The 25,053-nt window shown below is 44.6% G+C and overlaps 3 protein-coding genes across 5 annotated transcripts; 2 read left to right on the forward strand and 1 right to left on the reverse strand.

Moving 5' to 3' along the window:
- The first annotated feature begins 499 nt into the window (after nt 1–499).
- On the forward strand, nt 500–11,635 carry esrra (estrogen-related receptor alpha). 3 transcript variants are annotated; one of them, XM_084698852.1, is made up of 8 exons: nt 500–987; nt 2,547–2,659; nt 5,161–5,544; nt 5,882–5,998; nt 6,220–6,333; nt 6,539–6,706; nt 7,453–7,722; nt 8,551–11,635. In XM_084698852.1, the coding sequence occupies exons 3-8, from the start codon at nt 5,166–5,168 to the stop codon at nt 8,802–8,804; spliced, it is 1,302 nt and encodes a 433-aa protein (XP_084554978.1). In that variant the 5' UTR covers nt 500–987; nt 2,547–2,659; nt 5,161–5,165; the 3' UTR covers nt 8,805–11,635. The 3 variants fall into 3 exon arrangements, with proteins under 3 accessions (XP_084554978.1, XP_084554979.1, XP_084554980.1); XM_084698853.1 differs by lacking the exon at nt 500–987 and adding an exon at nt 2,337–2,463; XM_084698854.1 differs by lacking the exons at nt 500–987; nt 2,547–2,659 and adding an exon at nt 2,829–2,883.
- Nucleotides 11,636–12,273: 638 nt separating this feature from the next.
- Nucleotides 12,274–15,408, forward strand: prdx5 (peroxiredoxin 5). Its single transcript, XM_084698889.1, has 6 exons — nt 12,274–12,461; nt 13,291–13,425; nt 13,557–13,688; nt 14,071–14,109; nt 14,442–14,506; nt 14,898–15,408. The coding sequence occupies exons 1-6, from the start codon at nt 12,369–12,371 to the stop codon at nt 15,004–15,006; spliced, it is 573 nt and encodes a 190-aa protein (XP_084555015.1). The 5' UTR covers nt 12,274–12,368; the 3' UTR covers nt 15,007–15,408.
- A 954-nt stretch (nt 15,409–16,362) lies between these two features.
- Nucleotides 16,363–24,814, reverse strand: nxf1b (nuclear RNA export factor 1b). Its single transcript, XM_084697549.1, has 21 exons — nt 24,622–24,814; nt 23,575–23,812; nt 23,174–23,318; nt 22,971–23,054; nt 22,744–22,848; nt 22,537–22,617; nt 22,251–22,320; nt 22,057–22,145; nt 21,757–21,864; nt 21,522–21,631; nt 19,052–19,088; nt 18,589–18,660; nt 18,401–18,456; nt 18,143–18,250; nt 17,991–18,049; nt 17,540–17,655; nt 17,404–17,446; nt 17,220–17,292; nt 16,927–17,109; nt 16,613–16,673; nt 16,363–16,524 (listed from the first exon to the last, which is right to left on the reverse strand). Exons 1-21 carry the CDS (start codon nt 24,653–24,655, stop codon nt 16,486–16,488), a joined length of 1,911 nt encoding a protein of 636 aa, XP_084553675.1. The 5' UTR covers nt 24,656–24,814; the 3' UTR covers nt 16,363–16,485.
- Nucleotides 24,815–25,053: the final 239 nt, after the last annotated feature.

Consider the following 25,053-nt stretch of genomic DNA (forward strand, 5'->3'; position numbering starts at 1 on the left):
AAGACCGAGTTGACTGCGCGCGGCTGCAAACATTTTCCAGGCCATCTAAAGAGATGTGAGCGCGCTATTGGAACAATTGAAGCATTCCCAACCATTACAGAAAAATAACCGATTGGTGTGGAAATTGTCTTTCAAGGTCGCACTATAATTTTACTTGGCATTGACGAAAATACTGTTCATTATATAGGCCAAACTAGTACTAGTCAATTAGGTCAATTGATCAGTCAATGATCAGTTGTTTTAAGTTAAACTGCGTATTTTGGGGGGATCCGATTAAAACTTGTTAAATCGTACAAGTCCTCTACTGTGACAGTTCCCTAACACTTTTAAACATGTGCTCTTACAACAGTTATTCTTTAAACCAATGAGTCAGGCAGACCCTATAGCCAACCGTAGACTGGGACCGTTCTTCATTGTTGCAATGCTGATGACGCCGACAGAGGGAGGCAGGATTGGAGGACTGGTACGGACGTAACGGAGACACAGCATACGCAAGTGGGAGAGGGAGGAGAGTATAGAGGTATACGTAACTGAAACCTCAGTTGTAGCCTATAATACCTCCATGGTGGTAGCAGCGAAAGGCTAGGATCTAAAACCCAAGTACAGTAACATCAATGCGGAGAACCAGACGGAACAAGAAGAGAGTAGCGTATGGATTTAAAACGCCAAATGGTTGACTGACCCGTTTTCTTCTGATACCGTGTTTTTGGACCTGCGCCTTTTACGTAGGCTAGGCTACTTTAGGCAATACATCGCAACATTATATTTCAGAGACAACGCGGTAGTTGTATGCTTGTGCATTTTACATTTATGTAAAAAAATAAAGGCCATCCATCCTCTTCGTCAACTAGCATACTCGCCCTCCTAATGCAATGACGAATGCCCGGTGAGGTTTACGGTGGCTAAGCCGGTGGCCAGACATCAGTGGAATAGGTAGCATAGCTGTTTCTAAACCGACATCCTGTGACGATGTGTTCACATGTACCAGTAAGTATTGACTTACTTATAGTATAGTGACCCAATTATTTCGGATGCTTTGCATGTGCTAATCATTTCGTAGCTAAGTTTGGGTGACTACGTTTGAGGGGACACGAGTTGTGCTCTGTTTGTTGCTGTTAGAATTGCCAAATGTGTTGGCATGTTGTGTCTAGAACATCGTGACTGACCCGCTGATTTAAGACCACCCCCTGCGCATTTCACAATTTGATCATTTGTATAAAAATAATGTAGCCTATAGCCTATCCAGTAGGCAATGGTCATGTACCATGTCTCGCTATGCACTAACGTAGCCTAGAAGGTGCAACCTACTATTGGTCAAAACCTAAACTGCAACTGTTTTCTACCATGTGGTTGTTCTGCTAACTTGAGTTTTAGGCATCCAGCATATCTCTCACACACATGCCTTCTATTCGCCTAGTATATTTTATGTCGAAAGTGCACAGGTCTCTCCTTAGAAAGACCTGTGGTTCTTCAGGCGTAAGATTGAGATTCCTGATCTTAAGAAGCCCTAATCCAGTTTAGCAATTAACCTTTAACCAGTCTGCGATCAGTGGACAAGGTCACCTCCGCTGTTCCCTCTGTCTCCACAGTGCGCCGCATGTAAAGCTGTCAAAGAGCTTAATATTAGTCACACTATCAGCTTCCACTATCACTAGAACCCAAAGACCAACAAGGCTCTCACAGAGCTTGTAGATAAAGAGCACTGAAAGTTAGTTAACAAAACATTGCTGGACAAACAGCCTGGGAGTGTTTTAAATTCCACAGAAAATTAATCATTGTGCTGTTCAGCTAAGTAAGTTATATAAAGAAAATAAGTAATATTCATCCTTATCAATTTTGAACAACCCCCTGTATTAGGTACTATGTAGCCCCATCCTATCTTTTGATGCATTTGAAGTAGACTATACCTTGCCATTCAACATGCATGATTTGGGTGCCAACTTTCTACACCACACTTGTCCAAAAAACAAAACTTTTTTTTTTCCTACTTTCCTAATATATTCAAAAAATAGTTCCCAAACGAACTAATTTAATAAAATATTAAATGTTTAAGATTATTTTACAATACTTCCTGTTCAACTCATTCCACTCATATTCTCAGTGTGTGTTTATCAAAAACCAGTTTAGAATTAACTCAAACCTCCTGAGTGGAGAGAGATAGGCATTATAGTTATTACCATGTCTGTCCTTCAAGCTTTCGTGTGACTTTGACCTTTGGAATGTGTCACAGTGTACGGGGGAGGGGCGGTGCACAGAAACGTATATTTACAGTACGCTTGCCCGGCCCCGGAGTGAGAATATGGATTGCATGAACTGACATTTATAAATACGAACAAAAAATGTACAAATTATTTCGACACAGTGCAGAAATCCTTTAAATAGCATTTCTTAGACTTGTATTTACCATTTCCTAAGGTGCATTGAGCAAACTGATTAGCCATTTTAAGATCGGATGCTTTGAAGGTGCAACGCAAGTTAACTGTTAACAGTAAAAACTAGACCCAGACGACAGAAAAACGACGACCTAATCTTGCCTCCCTTTTCAGGTTTCATGATAACTGGGAAGTTCTACCCTGACTGTACCAAGAGCGGCGTAGCCTACTTAAGTGGATAACCACCATTGAACACGAATACATTAATTCAGCGGTCTGGCACACAGGTAAACTCGTTTTCTTGTATGTTGTTGCCCAATGCCGATGTAAACTGTAGCAGGATTATTTTATAATTCAGCCCTCCCATCCACTATAGCTGCACTTTAGATCGGCTATCTCTTGCTAAGAGACACTTACAGTAACAATGTACCCCTCCCTCCCCCATTCACCCAGAACCAACATTGTCTATCAGAAATGTCTCGTCTCGAGTAGGCTATGACGTATCACAATTGTAAGTACATAGTAGCTAACTTGTATATGTTATACTGGTCAGGACGCTTTACTAACTATATGACGACAAAGTAGAAGCCACCTGCTTAACTACAGTACCGTGGTGTTAAGACTCCTTACGTTTTGGTTTTTCCTTAGTCTACGTACATAAGCTAAACTGTTAGCTAGCTAGCTGTTTCTCTTGCTAGCTGTTAGACGCAGTGTGTGTAAAGCACGTGTATAGTAGCTCCGTTATGTTCAACAGTTCCTGGCAGAGGTTTCTATAATGTCTGGTCATTAATGCGGTGTATCGTTTAGTTAAAATGCCAGGCAGGTAGTTAGCAAGCTACTAGCATTGGCTAGCTATACTGGCACACATCAAGGGAAGGTGCTTTGAAAGACTCGTTTGTTTGAATTCAATTACGGCCGCTAGGCTGGAATTCTGTCAATTATGTGTTGTATGCGGCATACGAAAATATATATCTGCGTTACATCACACAAGCTGGACACCGGCTCATCAAAAAGAGATTAAGAGTGGCTTGGACGTTCCCGTATTTCAATATTTGAAATGGTACTGTTCGGCTTGTATCCTGGTCTCAACCTGGAGGGTTTCGCCCTTGAGCAAGCTAAAAAAAAAGCCATCCCTGCTTTATTAAGCTAACGATATGTGCTAGCTTGCATATTGAATATGTCTTATTTCTACCAGCGTGTCGCTTGTGTCAGTTCAGTAGAGGGTTTGGCAGACTGCCCATTGACAAGTAGTTGCAAAGACCTCTCAGACGGGTCAGTTTAGGTGTTTCAGTAATTTCAGCACTTTTGAAATGTTAATTTGAGAAACTTGGGAAGTATGTGGTACCACAACAACAAACAATAAGATGGTCGTCTCCTAATTCACAGATTTATTTACCACACCCTAGACATTATTTACAATGCCGGTAAATAACCCCATGGGCCATGAATGCCTGTACATATTCAGGAGAGTGATTTACTTGAGATTTATTCACTGGACTGTGGAGATGTACTAACGAGACAGTGTCATGTAGGTGTGGGGCAAAAGAGTTGGAGAGATGGGGCTAATGTCAAAGTTGACGTGTTACATAAACACGTACAGATTAGAGACCAGTGTACAGGAACTGGGAAGTGTTGGGTTGGTGGACTGGGGGCAGTGTGTTGGCCTGCATTGCAACACCTCATCCCAGAGCTGTGTCAGAGAGCAGTAGACAGTGCGGTCTAGAGTTCATGGTGGCACCCTGCTTTTGCACAATCCCCTGGCAATGGGTTCTGCACACCCATCATCCCAGGCAAACCGCAGGAAGTTGTACTCCCACTAATAGGCCTTGTAGTGTCGTCCTGTGTGTTTAAACGCAGCTTGCACGGTTTGTACCTCGAAAGTGTTTAATGCCTTTGTGTAAAATGGTAGTTTCCTTTTAGAATGTCTAAGCCCAGGTTGTCAAGACTGACTGAACTCGTGTTGTGTTGGTTGAGTGAAAGCTCTACTGGGATTCTTTATGAGGGGTTAATTAGAGGATTGGTCGTCCTCTGGTCTGGATTACTGACCCTAATCTGGAGAGGGCAGAGTAGGTTGGAGCTGGGATTACGCTCGCTCTCCTTCAGGACCCGAGCTCCTTAGCCCTCATTCTAGCACAAACATTCAAACGCTCACACATCTCTCATTCCCCCTCTCCTTTATTTAGCATGCAGGCCTAGCTGCAACTTTCTTTTTTATTTATCTTGCTACTGCATAGACAGTCTGCTCCAAGCAGCTTACCTCATCGTATACAGGGTGGTGGGAGAGACCAGACTATTATTACTCTCTGCAGGTGTTGAGGTGTTTGCTGAGTCGGATAGTCTTTTAGAAAATAGGACCACGAGGACTTACTGTGCTAATTTCCTGACTGCTTCTCCTGTGGATTGATGATGGCTATATGTACTTGAAGGGCCACGTTGATAACGGACATAGTGGAGCAGTCTGACCTTTTGTTGTCACTCACCCCCCCCCCTCTTATTTCTCCTCCCCCTCTCTCTTCCTGTCTGACTCCCCTTCTCTCTTTTGCTCCTCCCACACTCTCTCTCTTACTGCCTTCCCCTTCTCTTTTCCTCCTCCCCCTCTCTTTCTCTGTCTTCCCTCCCTCTCTCTCTCTCTGTCTTCCCTCCCTCTCTCTCTCTCTCTCTGACGTCCTTCCCTCTCTCTCTTCCTGTCTTCCTTCCCTCTCTCTCTTCCTGTCTTCCTTCCCTCTCTCTCTCTCTCTCTCTGTCTTCCTTCCCTCTCTCTTCCTGTTTTCCCTCCCTCCGCGTACAGAGATAATGTCTTCCAGGGAGCATCGCACCGACCTCTACATCAAGGCTGAGCCCAGCAGTCCGGAGGGAGGAGGGGGGGGGCGCAACAGCCCCGGGGGGGCGTCCTCCGACTCCTCCCAGAGCGGCGGCGGGGGGACCAGGGGCGACGGAGCGGGCCGCTACTCCCCGCCCCTCTACGCTCCCGCCATGCGCTGCCACTTCAAGGAAGAGGGCGGGGACGCGGTGGAGGAGGGGTCTACCGGCAGCGGGGGCGGGCGGTGCAAGTACGCCCTGAGCACGCTGCCCAAGAGGCTGTGTCTGGTGTGCGGAGACGTGGCCTCGGGGTATCACTACGGAGTGGCCTCCTGCGAGGCCTGCAAGGCCTTCTTCAAGAGAACCATACAGGGTAAAGGAGACTGACTTGGGATGCGGCTACATAAATGCTTGTGTGGTTGTGCATGCTTCTCCATTCCACAAGAATTGTTTTACATTACATTTAGTAGACACTCTTATCCATAGCAACTTACAGTAAGTACAGGGACATTCCCCGAGGTCAGCATGGTGAAGTGCCCTGCCCAAGGACACAACGTCATTCTGTGCAGCCCGGAATTGAACCGGCAACTTTCTGATTAATAGCCTGATTCCTTAACCGCTCAGCTATCTCACTCCACACCAGTGTGTTTCTGTCTCAAGGTTGCCGTTCATGTCTCTGTGGGTCCTAATGTCAACTCATCCTGTTCCAGGTAACATTGAGTACAGCTGTCCTGCGTCCAACGAGTGTGAGATCACCAAGAGACGCCGGAAGGCCTGTCAGGCCTGCCGCTTCACCAAGTGTCTCAAAGTGGGCATGCTGAAAGAGGGTGAGCAACACACAGGGATAACTACGACAACTAATGGGACATTCAGATTTGTGTTTTTTTAATGTATTTTATGTGATTTTTTTATTTTATTGTTGTCTGACTTTGTATTCGTCCTCTCTCTCTCTCTCTCTCTCTCTCTCTCTCTCTCTCTCATTCATTCTCATTCTCTTGCTTTCCTGCCTCTCTCTCTTCTCTCTCCTCTCTTCCTGTCTGTATTGTAGGAGTTCGTCTGGACCGGGTGAGAGGCGGAAGGCAGAAGTATAAAAGGCGGCCGGAGGTGGAAAATGCCACTTACCAGAGCGCCCCTCTCCCGCTCAGAAAGGAGGGGGACAAAGGTAAACACACAAGCCACAGCCAGCAGCGTTTCCATCACACTCGAAGTGCCTCGTGAAAAACACCTCCAGCTCCCATGTTTGTTTTCGTCCGATCCATTTGACAGTTTTTCCTAATTAATCCAAAGGCTGACCTACAAGTAGGCCAACGTGTACTAAGCACATCTGACCTAACAGCTGTTTTGATTGGGTGTGACCCCTCACTAAGGCTCGTCCAACATCATCGTCTCTCACCTCCTGGTGGCCGAGCCCGAGAAGCTGTTCGCCATGCCCGACCCCCTGCAGCCCGACACGGCCCAGCGCACACTCACCACCCTCTGTGACCTGGCCGACCGCGAGCTGGTTGTCATCATCGGCTGGGCCAAACACATCCCCGGTAAAGAGAGGGAGGTGGAGGTAGGGCCAGGGGAGGGAGGTGGAGGTAGGGCCAGGGGAGGGAGGTGGAGGTAGGGGTGGGAAAGAGCGAGGTAAGGGGATGGTGGGAGGGGGTTAGGGAAGGAAGATGGAAGACAGGGGGGTGTAAGGAAGGGAGGGAGAACGATGGAGGGGGTAGTGGAGCAAGAGATAGAGGGGGGAGGGAAAGAGATGGATGGAGTTGCAGGGTAGGGAGAGGGGGGAGGATGGGAGACATGGAGCGGGAAGGATGGGGGGTAGAAATGGCAGGCTGGTCACAGTGATGTATGGGTCATGGTGAAGTCATTTCTGATCACTACGTCCACAGAGAGGCTGAATCTAGTCATGCCGAGATGGTTCATGTTGTCAGGGACCAGAAAACATTGTCCTTTTATCCCATGGTATAATCACTATACTATCAGTCTGTCTTCTATAACCTTGAAATCACCTTCCCCCCTCCTCTCTCCTCTCCCCATCCTCCTTCCTCTCTGTCCCCCTTCCCTCCTCTGTCCCCTGCCACCCCTCCCCTATCTCTCTCTGCCCCCCTCCCTCCTCTCCCCCTTTCCCCCCCTCTCCCCCTGCCCCCCCTCTCCTCTCTCTCCCTGCCCCCCCTCCCTCCCCCCCCCTCCCCTCTCTCTCCCCCCTGCCCCCCCTCCCTCCTCTCCCCCCTATCCCCCCTCCCTCCACTCTATCCCCCCTCCCTCCCTCCTTTCTCCCTCCCCCCTCCAGGCTTCCTGTCCCTGTCCCTGGCAGACCAGATGTCGGTGCTGCAGTCTGTCTGGCTGGAGGTGCTGGTGCTGGGGGTGGCCTTCCGCTCCCTGCACTGTGAGGACGAGGTGGTGTTTGCGGAGGACTTTGTCCTGGACGAGGAGATGTCTCGTGTGGCGGGCCTGACCGAGCTGAACGCTGCCATCAGTCAGCTGGCCCGCCGCTTCCGAGCCCTGCAGCTGGACCGCGAGGAGTTTGTCATGCTCAAAGCCATCGCGCTCACCAACTCGGGTAAAACTGTCCTTTTTGATTTAAATTGTATTCATTTAACAGACTGCTTTTATCCGAAGCAACATTGAAATAAGTGAAAGCTAAAGTACAGCTCAGTAGTTAAGTGTGCATACCACATCAGCTGAGGCCTGACTGAGGGGAACCAGGTTCAAATCCAGCCCAGGCCATTTTCTGTGTGTCATCTCCTTTCTCTCTCCACTACATTTCATGTCACTTCTCCCTATCCAATAAAGCAGAAATCCCCCCCAAAATATATCTAAAAATTAAATTCAGGGATCAGAAGTACATAATTTGAACAGTATTTTGGCTGTTTCTGTCGGGCAACATCTGCATAGGAGACACACGTCTCACAATCCTTCAGACCTAAACATTGTGATATATATCTGCTGTGACAACATTCAGCGCCAAAAAGATATTTTGGCTTACATTGTATCTTTGTTTAGAGTAAAACATGAGCATTATGAACTAAGCGTAAACATGTTCACGGTGTGTCTTTTCTGTCCCCAGACCAGAGGGATTACTGTAAACATCACATCTGCTCTCTGCTTAGACCACAAAGCATGTTTGTTTTGACAATATAAAAAGTCTCATTACCTGGGACCAGTGTGTCCTGTTCTTTTATTATTCAGGTTTGCAGCCAGGGACACAATCCGGCAGGAATCTCTTTACCGTTTAGTTATTGGGTACACATCTTCTAGATCACCCCCACCACACTGTCTGACCAAGGCCCCTCTCTCTCCTCTCTCTGTCTGTGTCAGTTATCTCCCTATATTTCTTTCTTTCATATTCCTCTCTCTAACTCTCCCCTTCCTCCCCGTCTCCCTCCAGACTCTGTGTATATCGAGGACATGGAGGCGGTTCAGAAGCTGCGGGACCTCCTCCACCAGGCCCTGCTGGAGCAGGAGTGCCAGCGCCACTCCGAGGACCCCCAGCGGGCGGGGCGCCTCCTCCTCACCCTCCCTCTCCTGCGGCAGACCGCCGGCCGCGCCCTCACCACCTTCTACAGCATCAAGACTCGCGGGGGCGTGCCCATGCACAAACTGTTTCTGGAGATGCTGGAGGCCATGATGGACTCTCCGTAAGGACTGAGGACGGAGCGGGGACGATCGTAGGATGTGAGGGCTTGAGGACATGGGTGTTCACAATTGATAGACGAGTGTCTGGTGTGAATGGGAGAGGTTTTAATAGAATTTGATGGTTACGTGAGGATAATCTTTGGATAAAAAAAAAACAAACATTTGGCCTCCTAAGAGATTCACAAACTGCGTGAGATGGGGAACCTTGTGTACGTGTATATATGCTCCTTTATTGGGGTTGACGGTGGAATTAAAACACGACTGCCAAATTTCAAAGAAAGGCTCGGACAATTTAAAAGTGGGTTAATGTGAGAAGGAGGTTTCAATCATATTTATAATACCGCTATGGTCTGTTCTGTGGCAGCCTCGACATGCAGGTGTAATGACTGAAAGACTACATTGATATATCTTTTACACCACACTGGAACCATATGTCTTTGACCTTTCTGCAAACGATGCAATAGCGCCCTTCTATAAAAAGCCATACTGAAACACCTGGCAAATGTCCATTGACAACAGCAGCAGCATAGAATCTGATTCACAAGCTTGAGTAGTTGTACTTCCTAAACCCTAAACTGCAAATACAGGTACTGTTTTTCATAAGAATTACTTGCAATATATTAAAAGCAATATAATACTTAAGTTACAATGAATTAACTGACACGCTCCAAATATGGATGACGAAAGACAACCAGATGTGTGTAAACAGTGGGGTGGGTGTGGTGAATTGATTTATAAAAGGCTGTGCAATTGATTGTTAGTCCAAGAAAAGGGAAATGACATCACGATAACTAAGCAAACGCTGTACTGTGTCCATGCATCTTATTTATACGGTACGTCGATCCGACGGGTACGCCAGAAACTGAATTGTGTGTCCGTTTGAGTTGGGTTGAATGTGCTCTAAATGTGTGCAGCTTAGATGTCTACATACTAAACTAACAAAAGCGCATCAAGATCAATGAAAGGGCAGCTCTGCTCGTCAAAGGCCAGCCTGGCTACGTGATTGGAGGAGATGGGCTGAGGCAGGAACTGAAGGACTCCCTGACTATGGTCTGATTGGCTGCTTGAGCCTCCTCCTCCCTTTGCTTGTTCTCACCTACTACTCACAATTCGGATGGAACATGGTTCGAATATGCTTCTCATTGGACACAGGCTCTTCTGTGGAACATTAACTTTGGATGTCTGCAGTTTTCTGGTCTTCTTGCAGTCTGTTGAAGGACCTTTATTGTTTTTCACATTGTGTGTAATATTTAGGCTGCAAGTGTCCTGGTGCCCTTTACGGGCAAAGAGCAACTTGAAATGCAACAGGTTCAGCCTGGGATAGCCACCTGCAACCCTGCCTCATCCAGACCACCCTGTTCCTCCATCGTTTGATCCTGTGTTTACATGCTTGGCAGACATCTTAGGGATGTATTTGATGTAAGCAATGATGTCAATGTTTGTATGAGGAGAGGGAGTTAAAAGCATAATTCCCTTGTCTCTGAGGCACATGCTGAATTAGATTGACTTTTTTTTTTTTTTTAAGACCTTCCTAAAAATATTATTCATCCATATAGAACGCTGTGATACTGTAATGGGTAACAATGCTCTATTATTATTGTAGGCCCTCACTGTTGAAAGTTAAACTTATTTCTAAGACGGACAGCTAAACCCAGCAAATGTGACAAATTCCCAGAAATGAATAATTTGATTGATTACGTAACACAGGCTAACGTGCTGGACAGTTTTTGGCATAGTGTCTTCTGGGTTTTTATGATATGAACAGATTTCGACAGTTACTCTTGGCCTCAGGTTTGGGATTTGAATTAAGCAATTAATTGACAGTTGTGAAAGCCATTATTTTAAATTGAAATAAATGTCAGTCTTGTTTCCTCTTTGAAGTTTATTAAACAGTTTCCCAGCAAAGAAAGGCAATGTTTCAGCCTTGACTAGATGGTTAAAAGCTGCAAATGTTGATATTTCAAGTCCCAGTATTTCTGCTCAACAACTCATGGTTATTCATGATTGTAGATATGCACACTACAGCATTTGTGCTTTATTTTCCACTACACTAATTAGCAGCTGGTGTAATTCTGTCTGCGGTTTCCTGTCAGATTTTTATTTTATTTTTTATTACTGTTAACTTGATTTCTAAAAGACAAACTAAGAATTTTGAAAAATGTGTAAGCAAACATGGATGCCTGGGTCCAGCTTAAAAAAGTGATAAAAAAAAAAGTTGTTAGTTTCAACAATAACTAATGTAGTAACACAAATTTAGAGTGCTCTGAAACACTACTTTGTAAATTATAGGTACGGTTGGGGTTAGGGTGGAGGAAAGGGAGAGGCGTAGACCTTCCCAATAGAGAATTTAAAGTCATTGGTAGTTATTAGTGTATGTATGTGTGTGTGCGTGCGTGTGTGTGTGTGTACATTGATGTAAATGAGCAATACAAGAAATTACCAAAACTCTGTTTTCACATTTCCTTGTATAGTCCCATAGTGTACATTTAACATCAACAGTAATGGTGGATTAATAATAGCAGTACTAAAGCTTATGAAAAGGTTTAAATCAATATTTGTATTTTAAAAATACTGTATTTAAAAGATTAAATTCTATTTTTTACTCTATTTACTGTTGTTTGTTGATACTTGCTTTGTTTTATGTCTGTTAAAAAAGTCTAATTGTTGTAAATGTCTGTACTATTTTAAGTTGAGGTAAAATTATTTTATGTTGTTGTCTAAACACGTTCAGATTAAATCACTGTGAAGAAAAGATAAGCGCTACACTGCAGGAAACAAAACGTAGATGAACATATTGTAGGTGCTTTGTGTTTTGTAATAAATTAACACACCATCAGGTCACTGGTCTATGTCTTCTGTTACAATCTGTAACTGCCTTGTTTTGACCTCACGAAACCCTCACCTCTCTTCTAGAATTAAATAACTTCATTCCTTTTCAGAACCTGATTTGTGCGACAGTATAGAATTCCGCCAAATCTTCCTATTATATAGAGCTAAATATATCTGAGACTGCCATACCAGAAAAAGTTCAGATTTGAATTCTGATCCGTTTGACCACAGTACTGATTTGACCACAGGATAGGGTTGTCTCTTTGGTGATTGGACCGTTGCAGATAATGTCTAATATAGTCAAAGCCACCGACCATAGACATGACCAGAGAATGCTCTGACATGACTGACCGTTGCCTGTAAAGACCAAGTGGTGCAGCGTCCATTGCTTCCCGTGCGCAGTGTGTCTGGAGAATTTAGTTCCGCGTTACTCTGGTGACAGGTTCACCATGTAAACATCTAATAAAGTATACACTAGTATATTATGTACTATATTTGTATGGACATACTTGGATGTGAAACATTAAGATTACATTATTAACATGAAGACATGCCAATAATGAAAAAAGCCTGCTTGAAGCGAGAAGCTGATTTAAGCTTCAGTATATCCCTAATCTTATGCTCTGTAAAGTAACATAAGTGCTCCAGCTAACTTTTTGTGGCACTGCAGCTAATGTACTTTCTGTTTGCGGTTGCTAGTCTAGCAAGACGTCGTTAAAGGGGCTCACCCAACATTGACCAATGATTTCCTCCGCTGTGATTCTGAAAGGGACCCGTGCCGTGCAGTTCATAAGACCGCTACACACCACGCTTTTCGCTAAAATGCCGATTAAGGTAAGCAAACAAATGCTTTTTGGAAACAGAAAAGCGGGTTTGTCGTGACCTTGACTGCAGAAAACAGGATATTTATATTTAATAATGCGTAAATTAGTTAACTAGAGATCTAACTAGCTATTTGTCGGACGTGAGCTCGCCTATGTAGAATTGTATCAAGCACGAATTGAAATATAATCGTACGACAGCCTCTTTGTCGCCAAATGAAACGAGGTCCCAGAGGCTAGCTTTAGCCTCCCTTTTTAGGGTAGATTAGATTACCGGATGAGGGTTACACTAGCAACAAATAAAATCGGTCTGATTTGCAATTTCAGCTAACTCTGTATAATAAACTCGCTGGCCTGATATATTAGCTGTCTGGCTATCATGCCCTCTTCGTCATGTCGTAAGTCTGATCATATTATAGCTAGCAAACTAGCGTACTAGCTACTAGCGAAGTAGCTGCATTTATCAATTCGATTTTTACATCCCGTTGTCAGTTATACGACAATTGTATAAGGCATATAGTCACGTCACTTGTGGTTTCCCTTCACTTTATTAATGTGCTTTATTCCCATGTTCCGATGGTGTGCCATTACATTGGTGGTAGAAGGCCTTCATAATTCACGCATGTGCGAATCATAGCCCAAAATAAACTCTGAAATCCAGACGCTGAAACAAACCACATTCTGGATCGTCTCAGGGATTTAATCAAATCGTGTAACTCTAGACAGCTATCAACTCGGCAGAAAACGTACCTCCTTATGCCTGCGCGTCGTCCGTTAATTGTATATTTGTCTATATCTAAAGTACTCGATTCCTGTTTGACCTTCGTCACCCACACTCTCAGGTTGGAGAAGCCCTCCCAGCAGTGGAGGTTCAGGAGGGGGAACCTGGAAACAAGGTGTCTATGGACCAGCTGTTCAAGGGGAAGAAAGGAGTTCTCTTCGCTGTGCCAGGCGCCTTCACTCCAGGATGCTCCAAGGTGAGTCCTCATCCAGCCTGGATGTGCACTGCGTTCATTTGTCCCTCCACTGAGACATTGACTATCACTATTCCCAACACACAACCCACAGTGCTGCCGTGGTAACCCTCAGTTCCTCTTTCTGTGTTCAGACTCATCTTCCAGGGTTTGTGGAGCAGGCTGCGGAGCTGCGCAGTAAGGGTGTCCAGGAAGTGGCCTGCGTTTCTGTCAACGACGCGTTCGTCATGGCTGCCTGGGGGAAGGAGCATGGGACCGACGGCAAGGTACCTTGTACAGAGCGTATGGAGCACAGAGCGTATAGAGCACAGAGCGTATAGAGCACAGAGCGTATAGAGCACAGAGCGTATAGAGCACAGAGCGTATAGAGCACAGAGCGTATAGAGCACAGAGCGTATAGAGCACAGAGCGTATAGAGCACAGAGCGTATAGAGCACAGAGCGTATAGAGCACAAAGCGTATAGAGTACAGTCCTAGAACAGAAACATTCTAGAGGACAGTGTAACACAGATGGAGTACTTGATCAAGAGGTTGCAAGTTAATCTGCTAAATGGACATGGATTTATAATTGGTATTATTATAAGTGGTAGTAGTAGTATTGTTATAGTCATCCTTTCTTACCAGCGCATGCTTGCTCCTCTCCTGCAGGTCCGCATGCTGGCAGACCCCACCGGAGCTTTCACCAAGGTCAGACATTTCTATATTCAGAGTTGGGGCTGGGGTCAGATTGCTGAGCGGTTAGGGAGTCGGGCTATCAATCAGAAGGTTGTTGGTTCGATTCCCGGCCGTGCCAAATGATGTATCCTTCGGTGCTTCACCCTACTTTCCTCGGGGAGAATGTCCCTTTACTTACTGTAAGTCGCTCTGGATAAGAGCGTCTGCTAAATTAGTCAATGTAAATGTAATGATATCCAACATTGTGAATACATGCTACCAACTGGGTATAACTCAGTGGAAGAGAACTTCACTGCAGAGCAAGAGGTCACAGGCTATATTAACACATCACATTTGGTCTACAGGCAGTGGACCTCATGCTGGACAGCGATCAGATCGTGCAGGCACTTGGCAACAAGCGGTCAAAGAGGTGAGACTTCTTAGGCAGCAGAAGATGACCTCCCATACTCCATATATATCCATATATACTCCAGTATACTCCATACTTTTGCTTTACAAAAGTGTATCAGTGCAAACTAGTTGTGGGAATCTTTTGGTACCTCATGATTCGATTCTGGGAGTCTCGATTCAATAAAAAATCGATTCACAATTTTTTGATCAAATTTTGATTGAATACATGCTTACATTTCACACAAAAAAATTATCAAAAAAACAATTTGTCACTTTGGATAAAAACATGTGCTAATTTATGTTTATACATTTTAGTATATTAAAATAGATTAACTTTAAAGCAGGTTTGTGATAAAAAATAATCAATGTGAACTCAAACTGGGGGATTAAACATTGTTTGTGTTCCCCAGGTATGCGATGCTGGTGGAAGATGGCGTTGTGAAGAAGGTGAATGTGGAGCCTGATGGCACTGGGCTGACTTGCAGCCTGGCCTCCACCATGCTCTCTGAGCTGGTCTAGAGTTACACCCTGCATCAACTCACCTTCTCTTCCTATCCTGAATCAATGCTAAGAGAAAATTATTACAACCAGGCACTGTATGGTTTATAAGCTGCGGTACAGAACCTTCCTGAACGTAGTGAGCAACTGTAGTAGACATTTAATGTTCAAAACTACTGACACTAGCTTTACAGATTATTTCTCAGATTATGCTCCTCTCTGAAAATTGGAAGTGTTTTGGTGATAGTATTATAGGTAACCTTGACAGTGTTCAGGGTGGTGGCTGAAAAATGTCAAGTTATACAGCAAGATCAGTGGCAGAAATGCATACGCACAATTGTGACTTGATTGGCAAGTTATTGCACTTTCCTTACTGTTTACTGAATTCTTACTGTACCTAATAAAATCTGCTATGAGCAATAATCCTGCTGTGCATTTTTGTCTTGTCACGTTGTCCTTTGGTTTGGGTAGACAAGTTCTGATATTAAAAGGGGGGGGGGCTTCACATGTTTCACATCTCTAATGGAGGCAGGGCAGTATATTGTCTCCATTTCTGTTTAATGTTTATATGGACGATGTTAATGCTTTTAAATGATTGTAGAACGGGTTGTAGGGTTAGTAACAGTATCATCAGTCATCTAATGTATGCTGATGATTTAGTAATTCTGTCCATATAGTGTTGGTTTTCAAGAGATGTTACAGGTGTGCTCCAAATATGGATCAGATTTGGATATCCAATACAACGCAAAGAAAAGTAACATGATTGTATAGAACAGGGGGGACTCTCTTCCCCAGACTTTTTGTCTGGAAACAAACTGAATGTTATTGATGAATGTAAATATCTGGGACATTACATCTGTGCTGACCTGTCTGATGACAGAGACATTAATAGACAGTGTCGAATGTTCTATGGACAAGCTAATATGCTGATCCTAAAGTTTGGTGCATGCTCACCACCAGTTAAGACCAAACCTTTCAACGCATACCGTAACCCCATGTATACTGCCCACTTGTGGAGGCACTACAAAAAGAGTAGTATGCAGACTGAATGTTGCCTATAATGATGGCTTGCGGATGCTGCTAAGTGTACTGCGATGGAGCAGTGCAAGCTAAATGTTAGTCAATGCGGATGTGCCCACCTGCCCTGCAGTGCTGCGCAGACTCATGTACAGCTGCATGTGCAGACTTACGACCTCTATGAACAGTATCATCCTGGTACTGACCAATACGGCACTAAAGTTCAGTACGATACTTTCCTAATATGTCGACTCACTGGTGTCTGAGCCTCCTCAGAAAATGATGTACCTTGTGATGTTATTATGTTTGACTGCATGTTGTCTTTTAATCTATGGACCTAGTAAGTGTCAGAAATAAAGCTTATGATGATTTATCAATTTTAATCACAATTACACATAGCTCTCCAAATGAGAGAATCTGTTAAATGAAAGGAAAAGCAGATATGACAAATTAAAAAGAAATTCATTTTACAAATCGGCCTCTTCACTTGATGAAAGCAACATCTGGGATCTTGCCATGGGCCTGAGGAAACAGAAGTGTTCTAGGTGAGGCTTTCACACTGAATAAACACAGAATAAAGGTGTTATCCACGCAATATTTTCCTTAATACCTTAAGGTCTGTGAAGACTTGCGCAGCCAAGTTGAAGTCCCACTTGTTATCCTGCAGGCACCTGAGACAGCAAGGGTGGTCAACAAACATCCAACAGATACACTTTCTCCCACAATAACAGACAAAATCAGGACAAAATCAACCGCAGATGGAATCCGACTATCAATCAGAAGGTTGTTGGTTCGATTCCCGGCTGTGTGAAAATGACATTGTGTCCTTGGGCAAGGCACTTCACCTAACAGGGGAATGTCCCTGTACTTACTGTAAGTCGCTCTGGATAAGAGCGTCTGCTAAAATGACTAAATGTAACTCACTTCTGCGACCACTCCAGGTTCATGCCAGACTTGAGGGAGAAGGCCGTGAGCATCTCCTGCTGTGGAGAGGACAAGGAGGGCACGGGGCTGCTGGAGGGCGTGGGCGCAGGCGCCACGAAGGCGCGGCGAATCTCCTCTGTCGAGGCGTTGCGTACAAACAGCTGGTCGTTCACGATGCACAGACTGGGAGCCGACAGGGGAACAGGGTAAGTCACATGTACACAAGATGTATCAGGGATTCGCATCGGATGTTTTGGTGTGGTAGGAATGGGTAGAATCAGAACTCTCTCTACCTCGTTCCTCCGGCCGGGACTGTGACGAAGACACGAGTGAAGGCTCTGACAGAGTCCCTGGATTTACCTTCAACTTAAAACAACACAAGGAAGAAGTCAGGTCAACATTCTAAAAGATACTCCATTAGTCCCAGAATTTTCAGCGAGGATTAGAACAGTGAGGAACAGCTCCAGGCATACACACCCTCTTTGAAGATTCCGCTGACGGTGAAAGCTAGCAACGTGTTCTGTTGGGCAACAAACAGGGAGTCCAGTTAAGGTCACGATCACAATGAGAGACAAGCTTAGCCTGGTGAGGTAATGGCTGATGGCTAACTCACAGTGAAGGTGTTGACGTCGATGTTGAGGGAGGTGGTGTCGTGCTGGGTTTTTGGCAGTTCGTTCAGGAAAGCCACCACGTTCAGACGCGTGTTTTTCAATAGGCGGAACCGCGTAGCTGTGGACCGACACAGGACATCAGACGTTTTTTTCCTTCTTTAAGTAATAAACCAATTTAGAATTTTCTCCTTATACAAAGCAGTCCACAGTTATGACTTTAGCACACTAAGATTTGAACCCATTAACCAAATAACTGTTTATTTTTGTATTTAAAGTAGTTAAAGACATCATTATTTACTACTTATACTAAGCAGTGACCTTAATACTTGTTTACTTATTACGCAATATGATAAACGATCTAATTATAAAAGGCGAGCGATTCATTTTCCAGAAGATTGACTTTGTCTTTTTCGAGCTCAACGATCAAATGAAACATGCAGAAGTGAGACTCACTGGGGTCTTTCACCTTCCTCAGATTGCGGCTGTCTTTCTGATAGTCCCCAAGACTGCACCTGCCCACAGGAGAAACCAGCGGCAGTTTAGAACAGAAACAAACGTCCACGCCTTTCTGTGTTTACAGGGGGAGCTGTGGCTACATATTGAACCTGGAGGGATTCTGCATGGTGAAGGGGATGACCAGGGAGAAGGTCGCCACGTCATGGTAGGCATCCAGCAGGGCTTGTCTGTCTCCAGAGTCGTACACACTGTAGTATCTGTAAACACATGGAACCAAAACACACGCTTCAAACTAAACACTGCGGTCAAAAGGCATCTCGCGCTGGCTAAATCGCGCAAGCGCTTGCGTCAATGTTCGCCCACGACGATTTCTCTCCCCGTGTTTAGCGTGAAGGAAGGAAACTCACTGGTGGAGGAATGCCAGAATGGGACCCTTGATCTCCTCAGAGCCAAAGTAACTGGGCTGGAGACACATACCAGAGATGGAGAATTCTTAATTTAATGGGAATGTTTAACACACCAACCCTCCCCCTCAAATATATGAACTATATGGTAGTCAAGCTCCTAGCAGTACAGCAATGGGGCGGCTGGTTACCTTGCAGGGGGGCAGGGCGGCAGGAGCCACCTCCACATCAAACCCTATAGGGGTGGGGAGATCTTGACCATCCTGAGAGAGGGAACATGGAGGTGTGGAAGGAGAGGGAACATGGAGGTGTGGAAGGAGAGGGAACAGAAAACCCCTAACAGGTCAATAAAATACATCCTGATGTAATCCTTTCGCAAACGGGTGCAGCTGAGGTTACTACTTAGTAAACTAGTCTGTTCTTGACTCCGGAATAGTGTGGACTATGCAGAACTGATCCTTGCTCTTCTGCTGTAATTTCAATATATTGTATATTGTTAGTCACTTTGGATAAAAGCATAAGCTAAATAAATAATGTATTTATTCATGTTAATTAAGGACACATTTTTAAAAACATGATTGGTTAACTTATGTTTAAAATCATTCTAGCCTTCACAATGTCATGTCAATGAACAGTGAATCAACAGATGCTTACCAGTTTGAGGAGTCGGGGAAAGCGCGCCCTCACAACGCTGTCTCCCATCCACACACACACAGGAGAGGAGAGTACAGGTGTTTAGAGATAACACAATATAAACACAGATGTGGCTCACATGACCAACAGAACACAGTACCCACAAAACACTGCAACTCACACACGACTATATCCCCTTATGCACACACACACACACACACATATCACTACACTAAACCAGACTGTACCAACTCATATTGCAATCATCCCTGAGACTGTTTGTCCAGACACTATTGTCAAGTGAGGGTACACACATTTAAAAAAGCATAACCAAAGTATTTTAAGTTAAACAAATGTATACGTACTTATCTAAAGAGGGACAATGCTTTAACACAGTGCATTTGCAGGAGCTTTTGGTGTTTAGAAAAAGTGCAAATGACATCCCCAATTCTGCGTTTGGCATTCATACCCTCACCTCTTTTTTCCAACATGGTACTCACCCCTCTGTGATACTCACCAACTCACCATTCTCCCCCCCCCCCCCACACACACACACACACAGGTACATACCAACACGCAGTCTTGAAGGGGGTGGAAGTGGTGTGAGGGGCATTTGTTGCCATAAACGTTGGTTGACACAACCAAGAAACAAGTTGCTTTCACCACATGGGGGAGCAAGTGAGTGAGTTGAAATGGGCCATTCAGTGATTAGGGAGATATCAAATTAACGTTGCCTAGCTGTCTTGTACCGTAAATGAACAAAGAAAAATGGGAAAGAAAAAAAATTATAGTGTGTGAAAGAGCCTAGAGATGGAGTGAGTAGTGATGAGTCCAATCAATCTGCTCATTAAGAAAAAAACCATGTCAGAACTGCATCACATCAAAACCAAGATCAAATAGCAGGCAAGACAGCCCGACATTTAAGTTAGTGTGTGAAAAAAAAATTATGAAAAATAATGAGTGAAAAAAGAACAATGAAGATAAGCTCTGACACCCCCAACATTACACGTGTAACTTGAAAGATTAATTGATGTAATATAGCAATCTGAACCACACCTTTAAAATGCCCGTCGTGTCATGGATTTGCAATTATATGGTGTAATTATTAGAATGGGGCAGATCAAGTACTTTAATGCTCTTGTTGATTCGAAAGGCTGATTTATCAGAGCCCTAAACTCCATCAGAGTCATCTCCGTTCTGGAATACATTTAAGATCTGCATGACCGTGCTGCCCTTCTAGAATCCATTTACGGACCGTTCTAGAATCCATTTACGGACCGTTCTAGAATCCATTAAGGTCTGCATGCCCATAGAAAAGCATCCTGTCCTTCATTCAAGGTCTTCCCTCCTCTCTGGCTGTGGGCCAACGTGAACATAAATCACTGATAAACTGGCGCTAAGGGACTCTACTTGGCATGGCTCTTCAATTAAAAAGAACTCTCTCCCTCCCCAAACCAACAGCCTGTTCCTCATTCCTCTCTTCATCCGTGGTCGCGTCCGTATGAAACAGCGCGTTCCTCGACAACACGGAGTCGTCAAGTGCGTGACTGTGCCTGCCTTAGGTTGCCCCGGATCTGAAGGTAGGGTCTTACCCGTCTTTGGCTAACCAGCCTTCAACACTTGCGACGTTTTCAGGCTGAGTATGTGTCAGGGTGGAGGGGAGGAGGCAGCCAATCAGCCAACTCAGCAGAGGGTCCCCATGGGAACATCACAGGATTACAGGGGGGGGGGTTTCCCCCACAGAGCCAGCTCTTGACAATGTTTTGGGGGCACCAATCGACAGGCGCCCAACGTAGTCTAGCCAGCGTTTGATGTATTCAAGTTTAGGTGTCGGTGTGTTGAAATGCTTTGAGGAATTGAATGGGTTTGGTGTGGTATGTTTTGGTCAAATGTTTTTGTTTTTGGCACGTAGGGAGCAGGGGGGTTCAGTCTCATCTCCACTGCTGATGCTGATGTGCAAAGAAGATAAGGGATTTTTCGAGAAAGAGGGGGAAAAGTGATAGGTTAACATGAAACTGAAACCAGCACATTTGAGCCCGTATCTAGAATTGCACAAGAGTACCATAGTTTTAAAGGCCAGATTTGGATATGCAATGAAGTAACCATATATATTTATATATATATATATAAAATCGATACTGGGGCAATCTCAACAAGGTTAGCTCAGAGATGGTATTAAGCAGGTGTATCCAAACATCCATCCTGACCAGACTGCATGTGAGGGAGGGGCCCTCAGAGAGTACAGGTCAGGCTTCTCCCTCCCATGCTGGACCGATAAGCCCTAGCTGTGCGTCTGCTGTGTTATCTAGAATTAACCACCAAGCGGTATCCCCCCCCCCCAGGAGAAGAATTTAATCCAAATAATCATCTTTCCTCACTCCCCACCTTTATTCAATAAAAGGTATACTAACCCACCCCCCTTCCCATCCACCTCCCAGTATACGGTCCCCAGAGAGCCCCCCCTCCCCCTGTTGTGAGCGTGTGGGCTGACCTGATGTAGGCTGCCTGGTCTTTGAAGAAGCTGCAGAGAGGGTTACTGTCCAGCCACAGCTCAGCCAGCTTCAGGCCCTTCAGCTTGTCCAGTTCGCGCTCCGCCTTCAGCTGAAACCACAGGAAAGGGAACCGACTAAGACACATGTGGCGTGTGACCTGAGTCTCATGGGTTCGACTCCCTCCCAGTGGCAGGAGGGCAGTGTTGGGTTGGGCTTTGGCCCCAGTGGCCTTACCTCGTTGTGGGAAAGATTAAGGGTCTTCAGATTGGGAACCTTCTGCACCAGCTCTGCTAGATCATCCAGTCTGAACAACTTGTTGTTGCTGAGGTTCAGGCAAACAAGCTGCAGTTGTTGGGGTGGGAAGGAGATCAGCAAGACATGTATACATGGTGTTTAAAAGTATAACTTTTTTGTTAAAATGTTTTACGTTTGATATATTATAATTGCTTTCTTCAAATGATCAGTATTTACTGCATGCTTTAAATGATTCCTTTTTGTCCTATATCCCATTGAGGACATTCTATTCCGCCTCACCTCTGGAATGTTCTCTTCAATGATCTTGATTATAGCCTGCATGGAGTTCTTTCTGTTTAATGCCACATCAATGTTCTGAGACACAAGATCTGTGAAGACGGAAAAGACACAGTCAGACATGGGAGTTGAAGATATGGGTTTAGAATTGATGATGCCTACCATTCTTGTTGAATACTGAATTAACGAGTATTTACCTGGGTCAATCTGGATGTTGTTCAAATCAAGCGCTTGTTGAGAGCCATCAAAGCGTTTTGCCATGCATTGCTGTGAAGAAACAAAGATTGTACAGGCACCCACACATTAAGAGGAAGTACATAAAAAGCAAGTCATGAAATCCCACAAAGACCCGAGCATCACAAAATGCTGTCAAATACCAGTCAAGTGAGCAAACTCAGGTTGGATACAATTAACAGTAAAAACATCAGGCATCTGGCACTTATCAACTCCTTATTACCATTATACCATTCATCACATTCATACCTTTAAGTGTTCCAAATCCTCGGGTTTAAGTTCGGTCTGAAGAAACGCAGGTGGTGCACAGGGGAACATCATCACTGTCACCTGCAGAGAGATTGAAGAGTGAATACATTTTGATGATCACATGAAGCGATGGTTGATATGACTGCCCTGCACTGGAAGTCCTTCTGATAAACATCATCCACACCGTGCGTAAAGCAAGGCTGGTACCTTGTAGCCCTTGTTATCTGTTATCCTCCGTGACACCTTAGTAAGCGCATTCGCAGTGGTTGAATCTTCTATGTAAAACTGTGCTCGGTTGCCCTCTAGGTGATACTTTGAAAAAGAGAGGGATGAAATCATATTCAATAGCGCACAAAAGTAAATCTAGATGTGTAATATCACGATGGACTGGAAGATTGCGCAAATTAAGTGCAACCGGTCCAACACCGACTTACCTGTACTGGGGTGAAGGGCATGGTGCAGAGGTTCTGAAGCGACTTTAAAAGCCAATCTTTATCATATTTTCGTCCATGGGGGATCTACACAAACGTTCATTTCCCATTTAGGTAAATCAGAAAGTAACAACAGTGAAACTTAATTATTATTATTGATGATTTGGTCTAAAGAACAGTGCAGGACTTGATGGAAGCACACTTACGGATATCCTGAACCAGGTCTTCCGGCCACTTCCGTTTCCATCCCCTCGGTGGTTCCCCCGACCACGCTGACCCCCCCCTCCCCCCCCTCTCGAGCCCCGATCAAACCGATCATCTCTACGACGATTAGGCCTCCCATAAGGATTACTATTGGGGAGAAAATAAAGAACATGAATTATCACTCTGACCATTCACCTTTGATTCATTTCAATAGCGACATACAGTTACTGCATTTAGTACGTTAAGAAGAAAATCAAGGATCTGAAGTGCATACAGAAGTTCTGACTGTATTTCAGGTCACTAAGAGTCTAGGAAAGGTCTGTATTTGCCAGGCAACAATAACAAGGCAACATTTAAATATCCTTCATAATTTGTTCATGCAGAAGAAAAAAACGGTACTGACAATCTTTGTTGAGAGGAAGAGTCCTGCGAGTTGCTGTCCATCATGGCCACATCTCCATCCTCGTCATCAAACCTTGCTCTGGGTCCAGGGCCGCCGCCTCCCCCCCTCTGACCACCTCCTCTTGGGCCCCCATGTCTTGATCTTGACGCTGGCGCTTGGTCGCTGTACATAGGGGCTCGGAATGGCCCTCGACCCTTACGATTGCGAATCTTCTGTCCTCCCACTCGGTCATCATGATCTGGTGGGCGAAGGGTTACCACACTGGTTTAGTCAACTACAAAATGAAACTGGATTATCTCTCCAGTGATGTTCAGAAGCTACTGGCGGCAGTTGTTAAGTTGAGCTTCTAACCTATAATGTTAGGACACAACTTTTGGTATCCCTAAAGTCTAATAAATGATGTTCGACAGAACATTCCTTCGTTTAACTAGATGTCTATAGACTGACCACTCCAATCGCTGTGGCTAGTTGGCCGTATGAAATAGCTGGCTTAATAATAGTTTACACGAGCTGGTTGTTTACGCACGTTGTAGATTAAGGCAGCTGTTTGCTGGCAAGTAAGACAAGAAATGGCCTGGCTGACTAGTTAGCAAAGCTGGGAACTCGTTGACGTGTTCTGAGTTTAATAAAAAATTACAATATAGCTAGCTAACTTCATAACGTGTGACGAGCTAGCTAATTCACAACAGCGCTTAACTAGCTAGCCATGTTTCAGACGAAGCACTATCCAGCTAACCACTAAGTTACCGTTGATCATTGTAAGCTAGCTACAGCTAATGTTTACTTTACTAAAACACGTGGGAAATCATCATAAAATCTCGCCAGATTGCTTTTTAGTTAATTGTGACGTTCACTACACTGTTACACACAACCCCATTCCATGAACGTGTTCACAGTTGAATACACCATAGAGAAAAATGATTGTTAGGTAGCTAGCTACTGTAAGCTAGTAGTTGTAACATTACACAACCAAGCCAGCTAGCTTGCAACGAAGATCTGGCTAACATTAGCTGTCTGGCTAAATTAGTGTTGAAGTACTGGACATACCGTTGTTAAAACGTGAATCGTCAGTTGTTGACATACTCAAGTCCCAAGTAATGCGGGACCAAATCAATCTCAAAATAGCGGGGTTGTGTTTTTAGCTCGCTAGCTACTTCGATTAACAGAATCAATTCATTACTAGCTATCTTGCTAATATCGCTAGTGTTGCTAGTGTTGCTTTGTCCACGCGGATACGTACGTTAGGATGCGTTATCTGGGCATGTGCAGTCATGGGCGGAAATCCCGGGGGGGACATGGGGGACACGACCTCCCCAACCTGGGAAAAATAGGATCTCCCCCCCCCCCTCCGCAATAAATCACTTTAAACATAAGGACATTTAAATACTATTAATAATATACTTTTAACCTATTACAATGTAGGCTGTGTTACAGCAGTAATTTTGGTGTCCCACTCAGAAATTGCTCTTGAGAAAATAT

Source organism: Hypomesus nipponensis, chromosome 5 (genome assembly GCF_054491055.1).
Source record: "Hypomesus nipponensis isolate SF chromosome 5, ASM5449105v1, whole genome shotgun sequence".
In the NCBI taxonomy this organism is placed as follows: Eukaryota; Metazoa; Chordata; class Actinopteri; order Osmeriformes; family Osmeridae; genus Hypomesus; species Hypomesus nipponensis.

Excerpts from the sequence above, each read along its gene's own strand:
- prdx5 (XM_084698889.1), top strand. The coding sequence starts at position 12,369 with ATGATTTCCTCCGCTGTGATTCTGAAAGGGACCCGTGCCGTGCAGTTC. Across the intron at positions 12,462-13,290 it reads TCGCTAAAATGCCGATTAAG|GTTGGAGAAGCCCTCCCAGC; the intron begins GTAAGCAAACAA and ends CCACACTCTCAG. Across the intron at positions 13,689-14,070 it reads AGCATGGGACCGACGGCAAG|GTCCGCATGCTGGCAGACCC; the intron begins GTACCTTGTACA and ends CCTCTCCTGCAG.
- esrra (XM_084698852.1), top strand. The coding sequence starts at position 5,166 with ATGTCTTCCAGGGAGCATCGCACCGACCTCTACATCAAGGCTGAGCCC. Across the intron at positions 5,999-6,219 it reads AGTGGGCATGCTGAAAGAGG|GAGTTCGTCTGGACCGGGTG; the intron begins GTGAGCAACACA and ends TCTGTATTGTAG. Across the intron at positions 7,723-8,550 it reads CATCGCGCTCACCAACTCGG|ACTCTGTGTATATCGAGGAC; the intron begins GTAAAACTGTCC and ends GTCTCCCTCCAG.
- nxf1b (XM_084697549.1), bottom strand. The coding sequence starts at position 24,655 with ATGTCAACAACTGACGATTCACGTTTTAACAACG. Across the intron at positions 23,055-23,173 it reads AGACCTGGTTCAGGATATCC|ATCCCCCATGGACGAAAATA; the intron begins GTAAGTGTGCTT and ends ACGTTTGTGTAG. Across the intron at positions 22,849-22,970 it reads TGCCCTTCACCCCAGTACAG|TATCACCTAGAGGGCAACCG; the intron begins GTAAGTCGGTGT and ends TCTTTTTCAAAG.